Raw genomic sequence first — 21,142 nt, forward strand, 5'->3', positions numbered from 1 at the left:
AATTAATACAAAAAAAAAATGTTCCATCTATGATTTTTTGTTTAGTACAAAAGCAATTGACCATTATATCCTTAATAAAAAGACGAACAATTCCAATCGAGCCATCCTAGAATAGCTGCTTCATTCTCTTGGTATAAAAACAAAAACAAAAAAAATATATGAAGGGCCGTAGGATCAATACACACCCAGAATTCCATTCCAGTGGAATTCGATCCTATACTCTTTCTTTCGAAAAGCTATGTCACTACCGGCTGTGCTACATAGCGGTGGCAAACCATAGGCAAACCGATTTCCAATTTAGTAGAGGGATCCCAACATGATCAGACTAGCTTGTTCCCACAGAAAGAGCAATCTAAAACAAGCCATGTAATAGATGGGGATTGAGAAGAGGACCGAATTAACGAGTTGTAACCGACCCGACTCTAGAGATTAATTTCCTTCTCCACCCCTCTAATCTCCTCTCTAATTTTTCAATCAATGGCGTAAAGGCGAGCGGCATGGCCAAGTAGGTTGTGAGGGAATTACTCTTGCTTGCATCCTAGAACTAGTGGATTGAATTCGGGTAGGGTACAGGTACCTCGGGTACGGGTAGGGCGGGTAGTCGGGTAGGGCAGGTACGGGTAGGGCGGGTAGTCGGATAGGCGGGTACGGATAGGTCGGGTAGGGTTTTAAAAAAGTGTACCCTACCCGTTTCAAACCCGTGCCCGTCCCGGGTAACGGGTACGGGTACCTCGGGTACGGGTATTTTTTTTTTTTTAATACTGTTTTTTAGTTTTTTTTTTCTGTTTTTAATATTATTTTTTTCGGCGGCAAAATAATTTTGAATTTTGAATTTAAAAAAAACGGGTAAACGGGTAAAAGTACACGGGTAAAAGGGTAAAGTAGGTCGGATAAACGGGTGCGGGTACGGGTAAAACGGGTGCGGGTAGACGGGTTTCGGGTACGGGTTGGACGGGTTTTTTCCCGAATCATTGAGTCCGGTCTGTCTCAAACCCGTACCCGTGTACCCGTTTACCCGCCTATACCCGGGCACGGGTACAGGTACCTCGGGTAACGGGTACGGGTCAGGTAAAACGGGTCATACCCGTTCGGGTAAAAGCAAACCACTACCTAGAACGGCTCTAGTAGAAGCGCTCCTGTTATATGTATATCCTCTTGTAACATATTAATTAGAATCCAAACGCTTTTGTTGAAATTGATGCTTTTAGCCCTGATACTGACGTATATGTCCTGAGCAGCAGCTTTAGAGAGACAATTGTGTTCAGATTTGCATTGGCAATTACTATCCGAAATTTTTATTAATATTTCAAAGAAATTTAAAGTTCAACAATCTGCATTTTTTTTGGATTATTTACGATTCTGCTCAATCGAAGAATAATTCTCCGGATTTTAACTTACTTTTCGGAGAATGATTCTCCAGATTCAAAGGTTCTCTATTTGGAGAATTATTAATTACCGAGATTTTAGTTTTTTATTTTTAATTAAAATAAAAAATGCAATGATTTTTTTTATTAAAATATTAGAAATATATTATATATTTTTTGAAAATAAATATAATATAATATAATTTGATTTATTAAAAAGATTGCGACAAATGACCCGGATCAATATTTTTTTGTGTTATTGGGAATAAATAAAAATATTTTAAATCTGAATTATTGATTCCGGTTCAAAATTCACTTTTGAGTAAATAAAGAAAATATTGTTCTTGCTAGTACATTTAAATTCTAAAAAATTGTATCCATTTTGAAAAAAAAAGGTAATGAGAAATCATTTGGTCCAACTTTTGTCTGAGCAAATTTTTTTTTTTTAAATTAGACTGACCACAATATTTTATGTATTTACCTATAAATGACTTTTGAACTAGGATCAATAACTCATATTCAAATTATTTTTATCTTTTTCGATAACACAAAAAAAATATTTTAGTTTTTCTTACAACAGCAAAAAAATTGACCTGAAAAATGTTGATTCGGGTTATTTGTTGCAGTATTTCTAATAAATCAAATTATATAGTATTTCATCTATTTTCAAAGAAATATATAAATTATTTCTAATAGTTTAATACAAAAAATGAATAAATCATAACATTTTCTATTTTATTTAAAAAAAATAAAAAAATAAAATAAAAAAGCTCAAATTAGGAGAATAATTCTCCAGAAACCCAAAATTAGAAAACTATCCTTCGGATCCGCATTAACCGAGACATGTTAGTTTTATAATTTAAGGTGTTAATTTTATAATTTAAGGTGTCAGTTTTAGAGTATTCATGTTTTATTTCACTTTTCAATATTCATTTTCTGGTTATAGTATACATAGATTTGTTTTATAATTACATCTGCCATTTTTATAATTTGTATATCTTAGTTTTATAGTTTCAGCCTTTCAGGTGCCAGTTTTACAGTATACATGTATTATTTCACTTTCGGATATTCATTTTCTAGTTATAGTATACATAGATTTGTTTTACAGTATATGTATTATTTTACATGATATATATGCGTAAATAAATATGAATAATTGAAGAAATAAAATTATGAAAAAAAACTTTAAAAATAAAAAATTTAAGAAGTTTAGAAAAAAAAAATGATTTCGAAAAAAAATTTAATTTTGATGCAAGATAATTAATTTTGCATAATTTTTAGGTGTTATTTGGATAATTCAGTCGGTAGAATTTTGAATTATGTATTATATCTGATTTGTCATTAAGTATACAGTATAGAATATAGAATGTTACAGTATTCGCACAAATTAAATGACAGTTCTTTTAGATAAAAACCGAGTAAACTCGCTTGATACAATTAGTCGCTTCCTTCTATAAAAAGGTTGACATCTGGCAGGGTTAGAATTAAATTTATATTAAATAAAATAAATTGGGCTGAAGAAGTATGCTCTAACATTAGGGGTGAAAACAGAGCGGATACGGAGCGGATAATGCTGATACCATATCCGCATCCGTCGGATAATGAGAGGATACGAATACGGATACGGATACGGATAGTAAACGGATATCAAAATTCAAAACCAAATCCGCCTTAAACGGATACGGATACGGAACGGATAGTCCACGGATACGGATTCGAATACGGATGCAAAACGAATAGTTGTCGAATAATCGAGTCATATCAACTTTAAAATACAAATACTAATTGACAAATTTAATTTTATGAAGAAAATCATATCAGAAAATGAAAAATATGAAAAAAATGGAGGTGTTCTAGAATATAGAAATGGAGAAGAATTTTATATAATGGGAACAAACTTCAAAGCATGTGGGGCTTTTGATGTTAATAAAAGATGTAAATATTACATGGGCCTGCGGCTGGCCCAAAAAACAGTACAAAGGAAGCTGGAAAGCTGCTGCAGCGACGTCCGGATTTGTGCATAATTATTAATCCCACAATAGAAGAAGAGCAAGGGACGGAACACTATATAAGGACAGTCTGTTGAAGCGCTTCGACCAGTAGATTTGAGGTGGTAAGGGATACCGCTGTATAACTGGATCAGTGAAATTTGTAACCGGATTTATATGCTCCTTTCAGGATCTGTGAAAGATATCCGAATAGTATCCGCTCCGTTTAAATCCGGCTCCGTTTTCACCCCTATCTAACATACAACAGAAATAGACAAAACTGTTACTAAAGAGTAGGCAAAAGCCGAAGTACATGGGCACTTTTGTTCTTAATCTGTATCTGTCGTTTGTTCTCAACTTTTGTTCTCAATCTGAATCTGTCGTTCGAGATTGCTTCATGATTCGAATTTATCTCTCGAGATGTGTGCCTCCACTTCGGATAGATTATCATAAATTCGAATCGGACGGTCTAGATTTAAAACCCAAAGATTGGGTTACTTCACTAGATCTGACCTCCTACACCTCTAGGTGCTTAGTCGGGATAGGCTAAAAGATGATATCAGGAGATTGTTTTGCCTTTACAAATTAAATTAACAGAGATAAATGGCAATGTTTGGATCGTGGGAGAACGATATAGTTCTATATTATAGCGCTGCTATTTTGAACTCGTGCGAACTAAAACACGAGTGACTCGCGAGAACAGTGCACAATAATAGGACTCTTTTGGCAAAACAGAGAATAACTTTATAATATTGCTATTTGAATTGTAAAAATTTAATAACAATTTGAATAGTCATGAAATGGTGTTATTTCATAGACTCAATAGTACTCGAAAAAAGTGAGAATTTCTTCTCCTAGTCCCCCGATGAACCCAATTTTACGTTATTTCTCTTTCTTTATTTTTCCTATATATATTTTTTGTTAATATACTTCAATGGTCGTTACTTAAGTTAATTATTATCACTATTCAAACCATCACATAATTTACCCAGTTAATTATCACCGTGCATATATACCGTTAATCCTTTGGTCCCCTATTTATGAACAGGAAATTATTCAATTAAAGGGGGAAGTTAACACCAGAATACGAAAAAATGAGGTCGTGCCCAGGAATTAATTAGCATATCGTTACTTTTGCTGACTTGGATAATGATTATATATTTCTCCTTATTTTATAATTATGTTAATTAACACTTAGAAAGCTTGATAGGATTCATGTAGCAATGCATGTGCTGATTTCACAGATTGTTGATTAGGGGTTGTTTCGGTTAGAAAGCTTAGCAGTAGCAAAATTGGAATTATTAGCTTTTGTGCTATGTTTTGTTGAAGTATGTCTATGGGGTTTTGCAATGTACACTAAATATGTTTTGATACAACAATTGTTGGATGTACTGGAATTTTCATCCAGCACAAATCTTGATACAAATTTGATACATATTGTATCGAAGCACACTAAATAAATTTACATGATTAGAACTAGGGTGTTCTTAAGTTCATCAAACTTCTTTGTAAACTCAACTATAAAATCTATCGGATTAGCTTCAAATGATGAATCCAAACTGTTGAAATCCTTCTACTTTAAGAGTGATGTGTCTACATGCGAAAATTTTAAAATTTTAAAATAATTTTGTATAGAGTCAAGTGGTCGAAAAAATGAATGCATTAAAAATAATTTATAAACCTTCTAATTTTGACAATTTTACTTTATACTAAATTAATTAAAAACTTTAAAATTTTCACATGTAGACTTCATAAGATAAAATGATTTCAACAGTTTATATTTGTCGTTTGAAACCAATCGATAGGTTTGAGAATTGAGTTCACAAAGATACTTGGTGAACTTATGAACACCCTAGTTCTACTCAATTTACATTGCAAAACATCATAGTCTCAGTCATTTTGTTTTATCAAATTCATATATCTGTCTTTTAATTTTAATGTTTTTTATTTATTAAAATTATTATTGACTCATTCATTTGTTTTGCCTCCAGATTTGAATATCGAGTCTCCTCCAACTATTTATTAAAATACTGTGACATCATTGGCTTTGAGGTGACATGCTATCTCTCCTCTATGTTTTTATATTTCAAAGAGCCTTCTTGGTTGTTTGTTAGGTATATATATTATGTAAGTTGAATCAAGTTGATACTTGATACCGCTAATTCGTTAGAATCCAATATTTATTAACTTTATGTAGAAAATTCAAACATACTTAAAACTTTCTCCATTTTACTAGACTTTAAAAGTTTTAAATTCATAATTTATTCTCCCAAAACGAAACATATTTGGTCCTCTAAATCGTGCTATCAGTCTGCTTCAATTAATATGTACTCACCGCAGAATTTGATGAGTCAAATTTAATTTCATTCATAATTCTCAACAGCTCAATTTATGGGATTGAAGACAATAAAATATGGAACGTTTGATATTTTGATAAAGAGTTTTTTTTTTTGTTACTTCTTTCTTTTTAAGTTTTTTATTTGGTTACTTTCATTGCTCTCTTTTGCTTTACAAACTCATCAATTCATTTGATTTCCTTTATCCCACAGTTTGCATTCAATTGACTGATAATTGGTTCTAGATTCTGATCTAGTCAAATAAAAAGGGGCTCGAGGAAAATGACAAGATTTGCTCCGCTGGAGCTGTTAGAGCATCTCCAATCCAGCAATTGAAATTAATTGCTAAATAATAATTACAAAAATTTTAAAAATTAAACAATTCACTCCTACATTAGTACAATCAACCAAACAATTGATAATTAAACACTTGACCAATAAGAATTAAACATTTGGCCAACTCATCTTTAGAAAATGAGCAATAGTCATACAACCCAACAATTACAAAAATAATTAACACATCAGCATAAGCAATCCATAAACAATTATTGTTGGAGATGCTTTTAGCCGAATTTTTTATTAATATCCAAATTTAATTTTAAATTTCAAAAACTAACCGCCTTAGCATTGCAATTCGAAAAATACCCTTTCCGGGAAAAATTTTAACGGAAACAGGCCCCATTTCCGGAAATTTTTTTTCCGGAAACAGGTGAAATCCGGAAATATTTTATTCGGAAAAGATTTGTTTCCGGAAAATTTTTTTACGGAAACAGGCCGAATTTCCGGAATTTTTTTTTCCGGAAATGCATTAAATTTCGTTATAAATTCGCAGTGTGTTTACGGTTCGCTTTCATATCATCCGCTCTATCTCTCACAGTAAGTTTAAATTTAATTAATTTATTATTTATAATTTAATTTATTTATATTTTAAATTTAAGTAATTTATAATTTTAATTTCATTAATTTTTAATTTCATTAATTTATAATTTCAATTTCATTTATTTATAATTTAAATTTCATTTATTTGTAATTTAAATTTAGAAGTATTTAATTTGTAATTATTTAAATATGTAACTATTTAATTTGAAATTATTTAAATTCTGAATATTGTCATATTAATTGAAAAAAATAAAAAATGGTGCTGAATAAATTTAAAAGTTTTTTTAATTCTAAAATAATTTTATTAATTCTGAAATAATTTTGATTAATTCTGAAATGATTTAGAATTGTTTTAGGAACTTTTTGCTTTTCGGATTCCTTACGGAGCTCTGACAGTCAGATCGACCGGTTTTCGATTGAGGTAATTTTATTTTCTTTATGTTATTTTTAATTTAATTTATAATTAATTACTTCATTCCATTTTTTTTTTCATAATATTGTCCAGAAAATTTAGAATTGTTTACAACCTTCCAAAATGGTTTATAATAATTTAAAAAATTCCAATATAGTTTAGAATGTTGCCCTATTAATTTATGAAATTCCAAAATAGTGTAGAATAATTATTGAAAATTGTCTAGAATATTTTTACTAATGGCAACACAATTTTTAATTAATTATATGTTGTTATTTTTGAAATTGCCAGACCAATCGAAATTAAAAATGACAACTATTTGTGCGAAAATTTATACTGGAGGGGAAATCCAATATAATGATGACGGGGTCTATTACAGTACCCGAGCTAAATACTCATTACCGCTAACCATGAACCACAATTTTGATTATCTTCAGAATGAGATTTATAAATTTGTTGGGTACAATGCTAGTCAAGCAAATCTGGAAATTCAAGCCAGGTTTAATATGTCCACCGATGGACAACGTGACTATCAATTAGTACCGGTAATGGACCAACAATCATTCGAAATGATTTTAGGAATTGTGTCGTCTTTTTCACAAAGGTTCAAGATTATGGAGTTATATGTAGAATTGGAACCGAACTGTACTAGTCAGATTCCTGAACCTCGATCCCGACCCAGTACCAGTCAGAATCCTGTGGAACCCGACCCAATACCAGTTAGATCCCGACCTAGCACCGGTCGGTACTCTGTGGATGTAAGAATGAGACCCGGACCCAGTACCGGTAGCAACTCTGTGGATCAACCAGTTATATCCCGACCCAGTAGCAGTCAGAATCATGTGGATCAAGACCCAATACCAGTTAGATCCCGACCTAGTACCGGTCGGCACTCTGTGGATATACCAATGAGATCCCGACCCAGTTCCAGTGCGGTCCGCAGACATGTACGCGATTATTCGCACGTACCTGTGGATGCAATTGATTCTGATAGTTTGGCGAGTGGAGATGAGATGCTCTCCGGTGAGTCGTCGGGTTCCGATGATGATATCGGACAGCCCAATCAGTCACAACCACAGTCCCGTCAATCATAAAATTCAGAGTATAATAAATCAATCATATATAATAAATCAATCATAAAATTCAGAGTATAATAGATCATATATAATAAATCAATCATAAAATTCAGAGTATGAAATGTTTACATTTCGAACAAATGTCAATCCGCTGGGAATGTATCCAGACTTGGAGTGCTCGTCTCTTGGAACTGGAACATTACGATCCATCCCCACCACGTGCTGGCCAAACATTACGCTAAGCCTGCACGTATATTCAGAGTATAATAGATCATATATAATAAATCAATCATAAAATTCAGAGTTAGAAATGTTTACATTTCGAACAAATGTCGATCCGCTGGGAATGTATCCAGACTTGGAGTGCTCGTCTCTTGGAACTGGAACATTACGATCCATCCCCACCACGTGCTGGCCAAACAGGTAGACGGATGCCATGCAGGTCTCCTGGTACCATTTACGATATCTTAGGAGGTCATTTATATCCCACGGACGACCTACTTCGTACACATGATCTGCATAATGTGTTGCATCGTTTACATGCCGACGGTGCACTTGCGCCCAGTTGGCATTTTTCTTTGAGCCCGATTTCAACCTGTTTACAAGGTTAGTAGAATAAATAAGTAAATAAGTAAATAAGTACTTTAAAATAAGTAAACCACATATGATTTGCGAATATTACTTGTGCAGCTCTTGGTGCTCGACTGGATCCTGGGGAAGCGGTGGCTCTATCTGTTGCCATCTTCCGAACTGTCGCATGCAGCGATCAAGATTGTGATGCTCAACAATCCAATAAAAAATAAGAGGACCGCGGTACAAGTAGAACGGCTGACAAATTTAGAGTTGCAATGTTAGGTACAAGTTATAAATGTGATGACATAAATGAAAGAAAGAATATGACTTTATTACAATGTACCTGGTCCGCCCGGGTTGTTCTCGAAAGGTTGTGGTAAACAGATGCATATGGCTGCCAATTGACCATGTTATCCGTCAGTTTCTGAATCTGGTCGCGAGGGATACCTGGACCGAAGGTTGCACCATGGGACGAGTTTTCCCAATTGTGTGGGCCTCTCCACATGTCAGCAAATGATGGACATGTATCTTCTGTTTCTGCGCCCCAATTCGGTTGAGATCCCGGTAACGGCCGGTGAATTTGAAATCGGGTCCACGACCAGTGTTGCAGAAGCATGGTGGGACCATGCATGCTTTTGCATGAAGGACTGGATGCGAGGCATAGATTTCTATATAAATAAGCGAGAACAGCTCCGCCCCAGTTGTACTTTCTCGACTCGTCCAAGTTTTCAATCATGTCGAGATACCACAGCGGTATTCCGTCCCCGCTACTGTCAGCAAACATGGTATTCCCTAGCATGTCGAGGAGAAATCCACAGACATACCTAACCGTCAATTTTAAAATGTGAGTACATTATTAAAAATGTCAAATACGAATAAGGTTGTAAATAAAAAAATACTAACCATTTCAATTGTTCGTCGTTCGCATCTGTTGGTAATGTTTTGAAGCGCTCACGGACAGCTTTTTTGGCGATAAGCATGTCGTACGTATTAGTTCCCCTCTTCTTCATGAACCCCTTCACTTCATCATCTTTCACCCCCAGCAACTCATACAGTCGGCCTTGAAAACTCGCCGAGTCTGTAAATCCCGTTATCGGCTCCCCCGTAATAGGCAAACCCCAGAGACAACTCACATCCTCTAGAGAAACTATAATATATTTGACTTGTCAGTAACGAATAAAAAAAAATTATTTAAATTAGTTAATACCTGTCATCTCTCCGAATGGAAGATGAAAAGTGTGCGTCTCTGGACGCCACCGCTCGACAAGTCCATGAATGAGGGCCGCATCGAGGGCGATATCGGGCAATGTCGCGAGCTGATATAAGCCCATTCGAATTAAAAACGGTGCGTACCTCTCATTATACTCACATTTGTGCCGATAATGTCTCACGGATAAAATTTCTGTACTCTACAATAAGAAAAAAATTAATTACAATATTTATTTGATTACTTACAGAGTTATGAAAAAAAAATAAGTAAATGTTTACCTCCTTAGACGCCTCAGATATCTTGTGATTACCGTGAACTATCCACAACAGGGGGCTAAATCTATGCTTAAGTACTGGGTCTGCCATACTACAAAATTCGAACAATATTGTAAATCACCTTAAATTTTTTCAAATTATTCTACACTATTTTGGTATTTTTCTAAATTATTGTACATCATTTTGGCATTTTCTAAATTAATCAGACAATATTCTAAACCATTAAAATGAACTCATTAATTACATTTTAAATTAAAATAAAAAAATACAAATGTAAAAGCCTGAATCGCAGATCCGATCGATCAGACAATCAGAGCTCCGAAAGGGACCCGAAAGGAAAAGAGATTCCTAAAAAAAATTTAAATTAATCGAACAATTTTCTACATTACTAAGATAATTTTCTACACCATTTGGTATTTTTTAAATTATTGTAAACTATTTTGATATTTTTTAAATTATTTTACACCATTTCGGTAATTTCTAAACAATTCTAGACTATTTCGGTATTTGCTAAATTATTCTACACCATTTGGTATTTTCTAAATTATTCTACACCATTTAGAAATTTTCTAAATTATTCTACACTATTTTGGTATTTTTCTAAATTATTATACATCATTTTGGTATTTTCTAAATTAATCAGAAAATATTCTAAACCATTAAAATGAACTCATTAATTACATTTTAAATTAAAATAAAAAAAATTCAAATGTAAAAACCTGAATCGCAGATCCGATCGATCAGACAATCAGAGCTCCGAAAGGGACCCGAAAGGAAAATAGATTCCTAAAAAAAAATTAAATTAATCGAACAATTTTCTATATTACTAAGGTAATTTTCTACACCATTTGGTATTTTCTAAATTATTCTAGACTATGTTGGTATTTTTTAAATTATTCTACACCATTTCGGTAATTTCTAAACAATTCTAGACTATTTCGGTATTTTCTAAATTATTCTATACTATTTTGGTATTTTCTAAGTTATTCTACACTATTTGGGTATTTTTCTAAGTTATTCTACACTTTTTCGGTATTTTTCTAAATTATTCTACACTATTTCGGTAATTTCTAAATTATTCTACACCATTTCGTTAATTTCTAAACAATTCTAGACTATTTCGGTATTTTCTAAATTATTCTAAACCATTTTGGTATTTTCTAAATTATTCTATACCATTCGATATTTCCTAAATTATTTGGACATTATTTTAAACCATTCAAAAAAAATTACCTTAAAAAACGGAGAGCTGATGGATTGTGATGGGGATGGGGAAGACCAGCGGGACCATTGCATTTGTAGTGAGGCCATGTTTCCGTAAAAAATTTTCCCGGAAACAGGTATTTTCCGTAAAAAATTTTCACGGAAACAGGCTCCTTCCGTAAAAATTTTGCCCGGAAATAGCATGGTTCCGGAAAATTTTTTTCCGGAAATAACCTCTGTTTCCGGAAAAAAATTTTCCGGAAAGGGTATATTTCAAATTACACTGCTGATGCGGTTAGTTTTTGAAATTTAAAATTAAATTTGGATATTAATAAAAAATTCGGTGCTTTTAGCATCACAAAGAATTTTTTCTATAAACCATAATTAACTAAATTAATTTTAACAAAGCAGAATGATTGTTTTTTTTTTTTTTACAAAAACCATAAAAACCGAATCTCCAATTCAGTCTCCCTTTATTTTGAAATAGGGGCCAAAATAGGACGAAATAATGTGGAGATCGAATTCCCAATTTGGTCTCTCCAAAAAGTAAAATTTGGAGACCGAATTGAGGATTCGGTCCTTGTGATTTGTATAAAAAAAAATAATCATACTGCTTTGCTAAAATTAATTTAATTAATTATGGTTTGTAAAAAAAAAATTCCACAACTTATAGCAGACGCTCCAACTTTCGTTGTAAAGCGAACGCGGGCATTGCGAGCATCGAGTTTATGAATGGTAGGAGAATTTCTTGACAATGGTAGAATTTCGCTTCGGTCAACATATAGAAGTTGAAATAACAATCTTAATTATACACGTGCACATTAATAAAGTACATTATATTAATTTGTTTATAAACTACCATGTGATCCGATGACCAGTCACATTACATAAATTGTTCAAACTGCCCGGTTAAATTATTATTTAACATCTCTTGTTATAAACACATGTTCAGTTTTCTTATGACGCTTCCAGGTATAGTGACTTGTGTGGCTACCAGTTCTTTTCTCGCCAAATGCATGTATGCTATATACATTCAAATTTCAAAGGACCAAACCTTTTTAAAACATATGCTTCTTAATTCAAATATCTGTATGAGGCAAAAAGATTTAAGAACTTATCAACTATTAAAATATCTATTTATTCCGTTGAAAAAAGTATTCAAATTCAAATATTATGACTCCTTTCATTGATCTTTATTTTCATACCAGTAAACTGGCCAAATATTACTGAACAATTTGATTTATTTATTTATTTTTCAAATATTTGAAAGCTTAGATACAAATTTTGTGTTTTTTCTTAAATGTTACATAGCCACAAAATGGAATTAATTATGCAAATGATTCTCATGCAAAAGTAAATATACTACAGTAATTACAAATTAGTATAATAATATTGAAGCAAAAGTAGAAACAAAAATACTTCGGGAGTTTTTGCTACATGATTAGGCATTTAGACGCATGGTACGTATGTGTTACACACATACATACACAAAATTCAAAGTCTGCAAACCTTCATACATATAAGGGGAATTTCATGTATACCCCTTAAGAACCTCGAAATTACGTACTTTACAACCTATAATTCATAATATCGTATTTACCCTTCTAAATTTCAAAAACTCACAAATGTACTATGTTTATTAACTTCTAAATTGCAAAAACTCACATATTTTTATTTTTTTTAATAAAGGGTAAATGGGTACTTGATAAATTTAAAATGAATCATAATAGAAAAGTCAATAAATTGGATAAATTTATGAGTTTTGAATTTAGTACGATAAATAAGATATTATGAATTATAGAGGGGGTACGTAATTTCAAGGTTTTGAAGGGTATACATGAAATTCACTTTTAAAAGAGATGGTGCGTGTTGCAAATTGACGCATAGTTCATAAGGTGCCGCCAGAAGTCAAGGGCGCGTTGTTTTAACTTTTTGGTGATATTTAAATGCCTCTTATCTTAACCAAACATTTAAGTAGTGCCTAATATAGCAATGATAATTTCTCAATTCAAAATAGAAGTCATGCTAAGAAGAAAGTTGCTTCTGTTCTTGCTTTTATGCATTGTAATTGTTCCTCCTGGCTTCTCCTATACTAATCCAGATGATGGTACTTGATCATATTTTTATTTTACCCTTTTCCTTTTTTGTTTTCGTTAAATTTGTCTAACTTAGCAGTTGGCACGCTATAGTTTGAACTTTTGTTCGTTTTGTTGTACTTGAAATATGCACGCTACATGTTTGCTGAATTGTGCAAATGAGCTAATTTTTAGACTTCTATTTTTTTTCCCCTCAGCTCCTCTTTGTTAGCCACATTTTTAAAAGATTAATGGAAGTATTATTATGCATCTCCACCAGATAAAGGAACCAGAAAAAATAGTCTATTGTTTAATTTGATACAAGGCACGAAACACAATTATTAACAAGAAATCAGGAAAAATTAAACCTAAATAAACCTGACTGATATGTATTGGTAAGATTCTGGTACCAACCCTGACGGCTGAGAATGATCAAGTCCATTTAAAATCTTTAAGAATTTGAACAATCTTTCCAATGTAATTATCTTGTGATATATGTAATTATCTTCTGTTATATTACATTATTTGCAAATTTTATCCAGTTGTTGTACTAAAGATATTAGCGAAGCAATGGAAGAATGTACCGCCTAACTGGAAGAACCATGATCCATGTGGAGATCGTTGGAAAGGGATCACTTGTGACGATTCCAGAGTTACTAAATTGTACATGCTGCTTCATTATGTTCTTTTAAATTAAAGAAACTTAATATTCTTTATCTTATATGATTAACAATAGATTTATTTTCCTTTTTTAATACTCCAGGATTCTGTTTGACATGAACATACAAGGAACTCTGAGTGACGAAATTGGCAACCTAACACAACTCCGGGGACTGTAAGTCGATTTACTTTTCATGTGTCTAACGACATATATGCAAATTTATTTTCACCTTATTGTTGTACATTTGAAGCAAATATTGGGTAGGCACTTTGAGAAAATGCTTAAATTATAAGAGATTCTTCATATGAAAAACTAAAATGGATTCTGAAGTAGGTAATAGCTATTTATGGAGTGAAAGCTAATAGATAATTTGAAATGTAGGGACCTTTCGTCTAACCTGAAACTTGGGGGTACGCTTCCTGTTACTCTCAGTAAATTGGTTCACCTAGATAATCTGTAAGTATTGATCCATTTTCTGAAATATTGTTAATCAATGTATTCACTTCAAGAGATTTTTTCAAATAATGTTGCATCTAATCATTTTTATAGGAAATTAATTAATTGCAGTTTCTTCGGTGAGATCCCAGAAGTACTAGGAAATCTATCAAATTTGACATACTTGTATGGGTTACACTTCTTTACTTTGCATAGCAAATTTATCATTTTCTTTGTTTAATATTCTTCATTGAATGTACTTAACAACCTTACAAAGTAAAACTTCAGGATTACCCAAATTACATAATCCCTCATACCTCAATGCATATGTGGATTTATGCAATAAAATATGTGGGTTCTTTACATGGGAGTGTTTTGAAGGGTAACCCTGTTATTTTTGCAGTTCAATCTATTTTTTGTTTCAAGAGCTTGTAAGGGTATATGAGACAATGCCATTTTAATTTTTCCTCCTATAACCTCTGAACAAATAATTTAACTGTTACTTTATATATTCCCTTCTGTTATCTCTCAAGGGCTTTGAATGCGAACAATTTTACTGGAAATATTCCCCCTTCATTGGGTAAACTTTCCAAATTGACATGGTTAGATTTGGCTGACAATCAACTAAGTGGGCCGCTCCCTATCTCGGCCAAAGATGGCTGGGGCTTGGATCAGCTTCTCAAGGCAGAACACTTGTCAGTCTCTTTTGTCCCCGTCTTTTAATATTTTAATTAAAGTTAACCTGCCAGTTTGCCTAAACACTTGAGCTGTCAGAGTAGGTTGTTGTTTGATTTCTTCCTTTATTCTTAGCAGTTTTGAAATTTCTTAAATTTTTTTTTATATATACTAATTAATCATCTATTTGTTTTTGTCATATTAGCCATCTCAACCAGAATAATTTGACTGGTGAAATTTCAGAAACTCTTTTCAGTGCTGATATGGCTCTTAAACATTTGTAAGATGCTAGATGTTTCATTTAACTTGACTCTTTTCTTGCATTTTAGTCATTTCAATGTAACATATACACGTCACATTGAAGTCCCACAGAGAATGTTAAAATAGAGTTACGGAACTAATGGTCTAGATTGAAATCTTTTCAATCCAGTTTCTAATTAAAATAGGATTTTGATATTACCCACATAGTTATAACCTTTATATCAGTTTGTAATTAAAACTTCTACAAATGTTAGCGGTTTATGCCGCTAACCTTCAAAAAAAAAAGTAATTAAAAGTTTAAAACTTCACAATAACTAAGATCCTTTGGTATGTCTAATGCATTACTGATTAACTTCCTCCTTTTTTTTTCTTATGTATAGACTTCTTGACAGAAACCAATTAAAGGGGCTAATCCCGAATTCAATCAGACTTGTACGAACTCTAGATGTTATGTAAGTACCTTCATTTGTTGTCCTTTTTTTCAAAAAAAAAAATGATATGAAATCTAAATTGATCTAGTTGTATCTGTTGTAGTCGCCTTGATAACAACCACCTCACAGGCCCAGTTCCATCCATCAGCAACCTTACAAATCTTGACTTCCTGTAAGTAAAATTTAATAACTATATATGAAAAACAGGATTGCTCTACTAACTTAAAAAACCTTGAATTTAGCCTTATTATGTTTATTTCTACTTATGTTTTTTATACATTGTATGCATAATTAAGCAATAGTTCATCCATTGGACTTCCAGTGAGAAAAAAATTACCAATATAGAAAAAGTTAACTAAAAGTGACAAACTGCGTAATTCCCACGAGGTTTTGAATGATCCCGAAATATCTATAACATGTCATTCCACAAGCTATTAACAATTATTATTTGTTTGAATGACTTTCAGAAATCTGGCAAACAATAGTCTTACGGGACCCATCCCAAATCTGACTACACTGACTAGCCTTAATTTCATGTAAGAACTCCTTGTTGCACCAATCCTATAATTCCAATTTGAACTCTGTTCAATTAAATTTTAGATAAATGACTTGTTTTGTTGTTCATTCAGAGATCTGAGCAACAATCAATTTGACCCATCGGAAGCTCCAGCGTGGTTTTCATATTTGAGAAACTTACGAACTCTGTAAGTGAACAGAAGCCCCTCTCTCACTCTTTCTGTGTGCAGGTGTAATTAAAGAATAAAGAACACCTTAACTAAGATGTATATTTTCACAATGTATTATATACAGTGCAATAGAGTCTGGACGACTTTATGGTCAGATACCTCAGGAGCTATTTAGCTTGCCGGAACTACAAGAAGTGTAAGTTTTGTTTGAGTTTTTCATACAGAAACACAGACATTTTGAGGTGCTATGACACAATGACTGCTCTTTCTTTCTTTTTCTTTTTTTGTTTCGAGATAAATGACTACTCTTTCTTGTTTCAGGAGATTAAAGAATAATTCATTAAACGGCACATTTGACATGGGAAATGATGTCACCAATTCTCTTCATACGGTGAACTTAGAATTCAACAATATTACCTCAGTTACACTTTCTTCAAGCTACAACAACAGTCTAATGTACTAAAACTAAAACATTCTCTATATGCAGAATACAACTTTGATTATTCGTGCAGATGACTCTTTTTAAAATGGAGATAATAATATTTACCAAATTATTCTAGTTTCCATATTTTTTTTAGATAATTTCAACACCTCCTCTGTCCTGGAATAAAACAATGGATTATTAAATTTTCTCTTGAATTATGGTATTAGGGTTAAGACTTTAGAGGAATCAGGATACAAACAATAAAATTTAAGAACTAGGAGGGTAATATGTTTGGATATAATTAACTAAGGGCATTCGTTGATAATTTCAAGCACCAGCTAATACTTGGAAGATGTGGTGCTTTGCTTTTGCAAATATTTGATAAAATATTGATAAATATATATGTATTGCATCAATCATATTTCAAATGTCCTCTTTTTTCTTTTTTCCTCATAATATACTGCCAAATAAACTATACAAATTAATTGATAATATCCATCTTTTGTTTTTGTCTAATTGCTGAAGTTCACACTGTGGCCCTTAATATTCTGGTTTTTTATAATTTCAGTTTACATCATATTTTTTTCAGTATGTCTGCAAATTCTACTTGAGACTAGTGTAGATTTTAGTTATTTTGGGGGATTTATTTTAGTGAAAAAATAAATTGTGTTAGCTCTAAGGTTAATATTTCAAACTACTAAAAGTTTTCCAATTCAACTGGACTTGGTTACTGTTCTTTCAATAAGCGAGGTAATTTTAAAAGAACTTGAAAACTTTCAGGCTTAAGGGAAACCCAGTGTGCAACATCCCATATCTCTTAACAACTCCATACTGCACTGGTGTACACAATCTGATCACAGCCGTCGAATCTCTCAATCAATGTCAGCATCCATTCAGCGGGTTTTTCGTTTTTAGAGCACCCTTTTTCAGCAACCCATCTGGTCACATCACAATACTGGAACAAAATCTGACAAACACACTGAAGGCCTGTATACCAAACAATTTCTCCATCCAAGATTACTATTTTGACACCAACACTTACTTCTGGGTCCAAGTCAAGATCTGTCCCGTTGGCCAGAGTTACTTCAACAGAACCGAGATAATAAATTGCTTCGATTTTAATAGTGAAGACTATAACCTGCCAAAGCTCTATGGACCGTATTATTTCACTGCCTCTCCATACCGTATCTCTTCCTCAGGTATCCATATTTGACAAATCTAAATGTATTTTGGTACTTACTGGTCAAGTATAGTATCAGCATGTACAACTGGGTAGTATAGTTGTCTGTTATTTAATTTGTGTACTATACAATTCTGACAAATTGTTTGTTGACAGGAAAATTGTACAAAATTGGTATATCCGTTGCTTGTGCTATCCTTGCGGTTCTTCTAGTTGGTTTGGGTATTTTTGCAATTAGTCAAAAGAAACGAATCCACAGAGAAAAACATAGGAATGACCCATTTGGTAATGGCTTCTAAAAAATTGAATGCTCTTCAAATATCCTTTTTACCATAATACTAAAAGTTAACACTTGCTTAAAAGATAAGGATCTTATTTTTTATTTTTATTTTTGTTTTGGATGTTTCAGCCTCCTGGGGATCTATGGGGGAAGAAAGTGGGGAAGCGCCAAAAATAAGCGGAGCAAAAGTGTTCACATATGATGAAATCAAGATGTACACCAACAATTTCAGGGAAATAAATGTTATTGGAGTAGGGGGGTTTGGAGAGGTAAATCCAATATATATAGTCTAATTTAGATTAACAATTGTGTGTTGTACTTAACTGAGCAGCTTTTTAGAAAATTATCATTTGTGGCCTTGCAAAAACCCAAAATCTTACATAAATTTCCAAAGAAGAAATAGTTTTATTATCTGTACACTACAGAACACAAGAATGAACACCTTTTCAAAAGAAGCCCATACTGCCCATTTTTCTTCCTTGTTTATCTTTACACAAATGGGGTACATTTGTGTAGCATTGGTAATAAACTGTGCAAAGGAAGGAAATAAGTTCAATATATATGGCGGTATTTAATGTTAACTGTTCCTAAAGGAATTTGTGGCGTTTTCATTTATTGCAAGGCATACACATGTCATGCTTTTTTCCTGATATTTTTGCATTGCCCCATTTGCAACTAATCCTATTTAGCCATTAAAATTCAATGAGACAAAAAGTAAATGAAAGTATATGACCATACAGTATAGGAGAATACATTGTAAAATAAATATAGATTTAATACTGGTATCACATTATACCTAATTTCATTTTTTTACAATATCAAACATCAAGTCATTATTGAACATACTAGTGTCCTAATATCTCTTTGGTTATACATCAAACCAGGTGTATAGAGGAATACTTCCAGATAAACAACTAGTTGCTATAAAGAGGTCAAAAGAAGGTTCAATGCAAGGTGGTCTTGAATTTAAAACTGAAATCGAGCTGCTTTCCAGGGTACATCACAAAAACCTTGTGGGACTTGTCGGTTTTTGCTTTGAGAAGGGAGAGAGAATACTTGTCTATGAATATGTTGGCAATGGAACTCTCAGAGATTGCCTTTCAGGTACTGATACATTTTATTAATACTAAAGAACCATTTTACTGTACCTGACCAGTAAAGTTAAACAAGATTAATTACTAATTGTTGGCAACTGAAGTACATTGAGCTGTACCAGTACATACTGGCCAAAGAAAACAGTGAAATCTTCTATAGCTGTTTTGCTTGTTAATATCTACCAGCACTATCTCAGTTGCTGGGTAATGTGCCAGTAAATATGCCAGTTCCAGACCAAGCTTTTAGGTACAATATCTTGATGGTTACTTCTGATAGCTAGTGATAGAAAAGTTAGGTTTCCATACTTCTAATAGTAAAAGCATAAGGGAAAAACTGTAATTTCTGCTTTCTTTTGTCTTTCTTTTCAGGAGCAAGCGACATACAATTAGATTGGAGTAAGAGACTTAAAATAGCACTTGATTCGGCAATAGGCTTGGCTTATCTCCATGACCATGCAAATCCCCAAATTATACATAGAGATGTGAAGTCCACAAACATATTATTAGATGAGACTTTAACTGCTAAAGTTGCAGATTTTGGCCTGTCTTTGTTTGTTTCAGACAGTGAAATAGGCCATGTCACCACCCATGTCAGAGGAACGCTGGTAAATATTTCTATTCTACATATGTTTCCATAACGAATATTAATGATTTCTGCCACTCGGAGAACCTCAGAATATCTCTTCCATTTCCTAAATAAATGGCCCTTTTGACCATAAACTTTGTTTCAATAAAGTTTCTGTAACTACCGAAAATGTCCTTTCCTAATTCACAACATAAATTGAAGAGTTTCTAAGAGAGACCTCATCATGTTTATCACAAGTTTCTAGGGGTACTCTGTTCTTTAGAAATTTAAAAATTGGCGGTACCAACTCTCAAGTCTCAACTATTATTTAATGCAGGGTTATCTAGATCCAGAATACTACATGACAAAGCAACTCACCGGTAAAAGTGACGTGTACAGCTTTGGAGTTGTCATGCTAGAATTAATTACCGCACAACCTCCGATTCATGACAACAAGTACATTGTAAAAGCAGTAAGAACAGCCTTAGACAAAGAAGACAAACGTTACCTGGGTCTAAGAGACTTAATTGATCCTATTCTTGTAAATAAGAACGAAAACTTAATTGGGTTAGACCATTTCTTGGATCTGGCTTTGCAATGTGTAAAAGAAGAGGCTGGTAACCGCCCCACGATGAGTGAAATTGCCAAGGAAATCGAGGATATTATGCGAATCGGAGGGTTCAAGATCAATTCAAATTTGGGTTTCCGGCAAAAAATTAATCCGGCTCAACGCTACTCTATGGATGTTTCTTCTTCTTCTTCGAGCCGTGTAAACATCAGTAGCAGTGATTTTAAATATAGCGGTGGTTTCCCTTCGCAAGTGAACTTAAACAGTTCATGAGCTACCATAGAACATAGTCACAGCTTTTCATTATCATTACATATGTAAAGTTTGGCCCACTGTATCCTAATTTAGTAACATCTGTATAGAGATTGGGTGAGATCCGTGAGAATAGTGTTGTACAATGTATTTCGTATTTGAGACAAATCAGATTTTTTTTGACAAATTGAAGAATTTTGTCATGTAAAGCTTGGCCCAATAGCCCGTTGCAAATTGAA

At 32.9% G+C, this 21,142-nt stretch overlaps 1 protein-coding gene across 1 annotated transcript in view; it reads left to right on the plus strand.

The window, feature by feature from the left end:
- LOC144547159 (leucine-rich repeat receptor protein kinase HPCA1-like) overlaps positions 1-20,930 on the plus strand; it is a 29,029-nt gene extending 8,099 nt beyond the window's left edge. The window contains exons 2-20 of the mRNA XM_078295752.1: positions 13,334-13,423; positions 13,934-14,054; positions 14,155-14,226; positions 14,434-14,508; positions 14,602-14,673; positions 15,021-15,182; positions 15,368-15,442; positions 15,804-15,875; positions 15,958-16,026; positions 16,322-16,390; positions 16,484-16,558; positions 16,665-16,736; positions 16,862-16,996; positions 17,745-18,163; positions 18,301-18,429; positions 18,554-18,693; positions 19,309-19,528; positions 19,888-20,123; positions 20,421-20,930. Coding sequence (XP_078151878.1) covers positions 13,339-13,423; positions 13,934-14,054; positions 14,155-14,226; positions 14,434-14,508; positions 14,602-14,673; positions 15,021-15,182; positions 15,368-15,442; positions 15,804-15,875; positions 15,958-16,026; positions 16,322-16,390; positions 16,484-16,558; positions 16,665-16,736; positions 16,862-16,996; positions 17,745-18,163; positions 18,301-18,429; positions 18,554-18,693; positions 19,309-19,528; positions 19,888-20,123; positions 20,421-20,924 — 2,802 coding nt within the window. The 5' untranslated portion in view covers positions 13,334-13,338 and the 3' untranslated portion in view covers positions 20,925-20,930. The remainder of the gene's footprint in view (positions 1-13,333; positions 13,424-13,933; positions 14,055-14,154; positions 14,227-14,433; positions 14,509-14,601; positions 14,674-15,020; positions 15,183-15,367; positions 15,443-15,803; positions 15,876-15,957; positions 16,027-16,321; positions 16,391-16,483; positions 16,559-16,664; positions 16,737-16,861; positions 16,997-17,744; positions 18,164-18,300; positions 18,430-18,553; positions 18,694-19,308; positions 19,529-19,887; positions 20,124-20,420) is intronic.
- Positions 20,931-21,142: the final 212 nt, after the last annotated feature.

The sequence above is a fragment of the Carex rostrata genome, chromosome 31, assembly GCF_964058835.1.
Source record: "Carex rostrata chromosome 31, lpCarRost1.2, whole genome shotgun sequence".
Classification (NCBI taxonomy): Eukaryota; Viridiplantae; Streptophyta; class Magnoliopsida; order Poales; family Cyperaceae; genus Carex; species Carex rostrata.